Below are 816 nucleotides of genomic sequence, written 5' to 3'. Positions count from 1 at the left end.
TTTTTTTCTTCACTTTTCTTTTTTTTATTTCCATATTTGGCTTTAAATCAGATTTGACTTGTTTTGTTACAGACAATGCATGGTGTTTGAGCCTAAAATTCTGATATATTTGAGTGCTGTTTGAACAGCCTAAGAATGGTTGGAAAGGAATTATATATGTACATATTTTATAAGGGATTACTAATTCCTGCAAATTTTGAAATGGTGAACTTATCTGATTTTCAGGTACCGGAGGTGGAAGCTCGGGGAGGACATTGACCTCATTGTGCGCTGTGAGCATGATGGAGTGATGACCGGTGCAAATGGAGAAGTCTCTTTTGTCAATGTCAAGACCCTGAATGAGTGGGACTCCAGAGTAAGACACAGAAAGAGAGCTGGATAATTGTATTTGGCTGTTTCAGAGATACAGGTGATATAATTCTGTGCTCTCGACAGCACTGCAATGGAGTGGACTGGAGACAGAAACTGGATTCCCAGAGAGGAGCGGTTCTGGCCACAGAGCTGAAGAACAACAGTTACAAATTGGCCCGTTGGACCTGCTGTGCCATTCTCGCAGGATCGGAGTACCTCAAATTAGGGTGAGTAGCATAAAACCTTTTCTACGTGATGTCGATTTTTCAAGTCATTTCCTATCTGATTTCTCATTGCACATCCTTCTCCCTTTAGGTACGTCTCCCGTTATCATGTCAAGGACTCATCTAGGCATGTCGTCTTGGGCACACAGCAGTTCAAGCCCAACGAGTTTGCCAGCCAAATTAACCTGAGCATGGAGAATGCCTGGGGCATCCTGCGCTGCGTGATCGACATCTGTCGCAA

At 43.3% G+C, this 816-nt stretch overlaps 1 protein-coding gene across 1 annotated transcript in view; it reads left to right on the top strand.

The window, feature by feature from the left end:
- The first annotated feature begins 210 nt into the window (after window positions 1-210).
- Window positions 211-816, top strand: part of LOC107578653 (eukaryotic translation initiation factor 3 subunit D-like) — a 1184-nt gene continuing 578 nt past the window's right edge. The window contains exons 1-3 of the mRNA XM_016264589.1: window positions 211-355; window positions 436-578; window positions 667-805. Of these exons, the coding sequence (XP_016120075.1) occupies window positions 290-355; window positions 436-578; window positions 667-805 (348 nt within the window). The 5' untranslated portion in view covers window positions 211-289. The remainder of the gene's footprint in view (window positions 356-435; window positions 579-666; window positions 806-816) is intronic.

The sequence above is a fragment of the Sinocyclocheilus grahami genome, unplaced genomic scaffold (genome assembly GCF_001515645.1).
Source record: "Sinocyclocheilus grahami isolate Dianchi unplaced genomic scaffold, SAMN03320097.WGS_v1.1 scaffold11349.1, whole genome shotgun sequence".
In the NCBI taxonomy this organism is placed as follows: Eukaryota; Metazoa; Chordata; class Actinopteri; order Cypriniformes; family Cyprinidae; genus Sinocyclocheilus; species Sinocyclocheilus grahami.
Note: the sequence above shows the minus strand (reverse complement) of the source record. Positions and strands in the feature narration are given on the sequence as shown.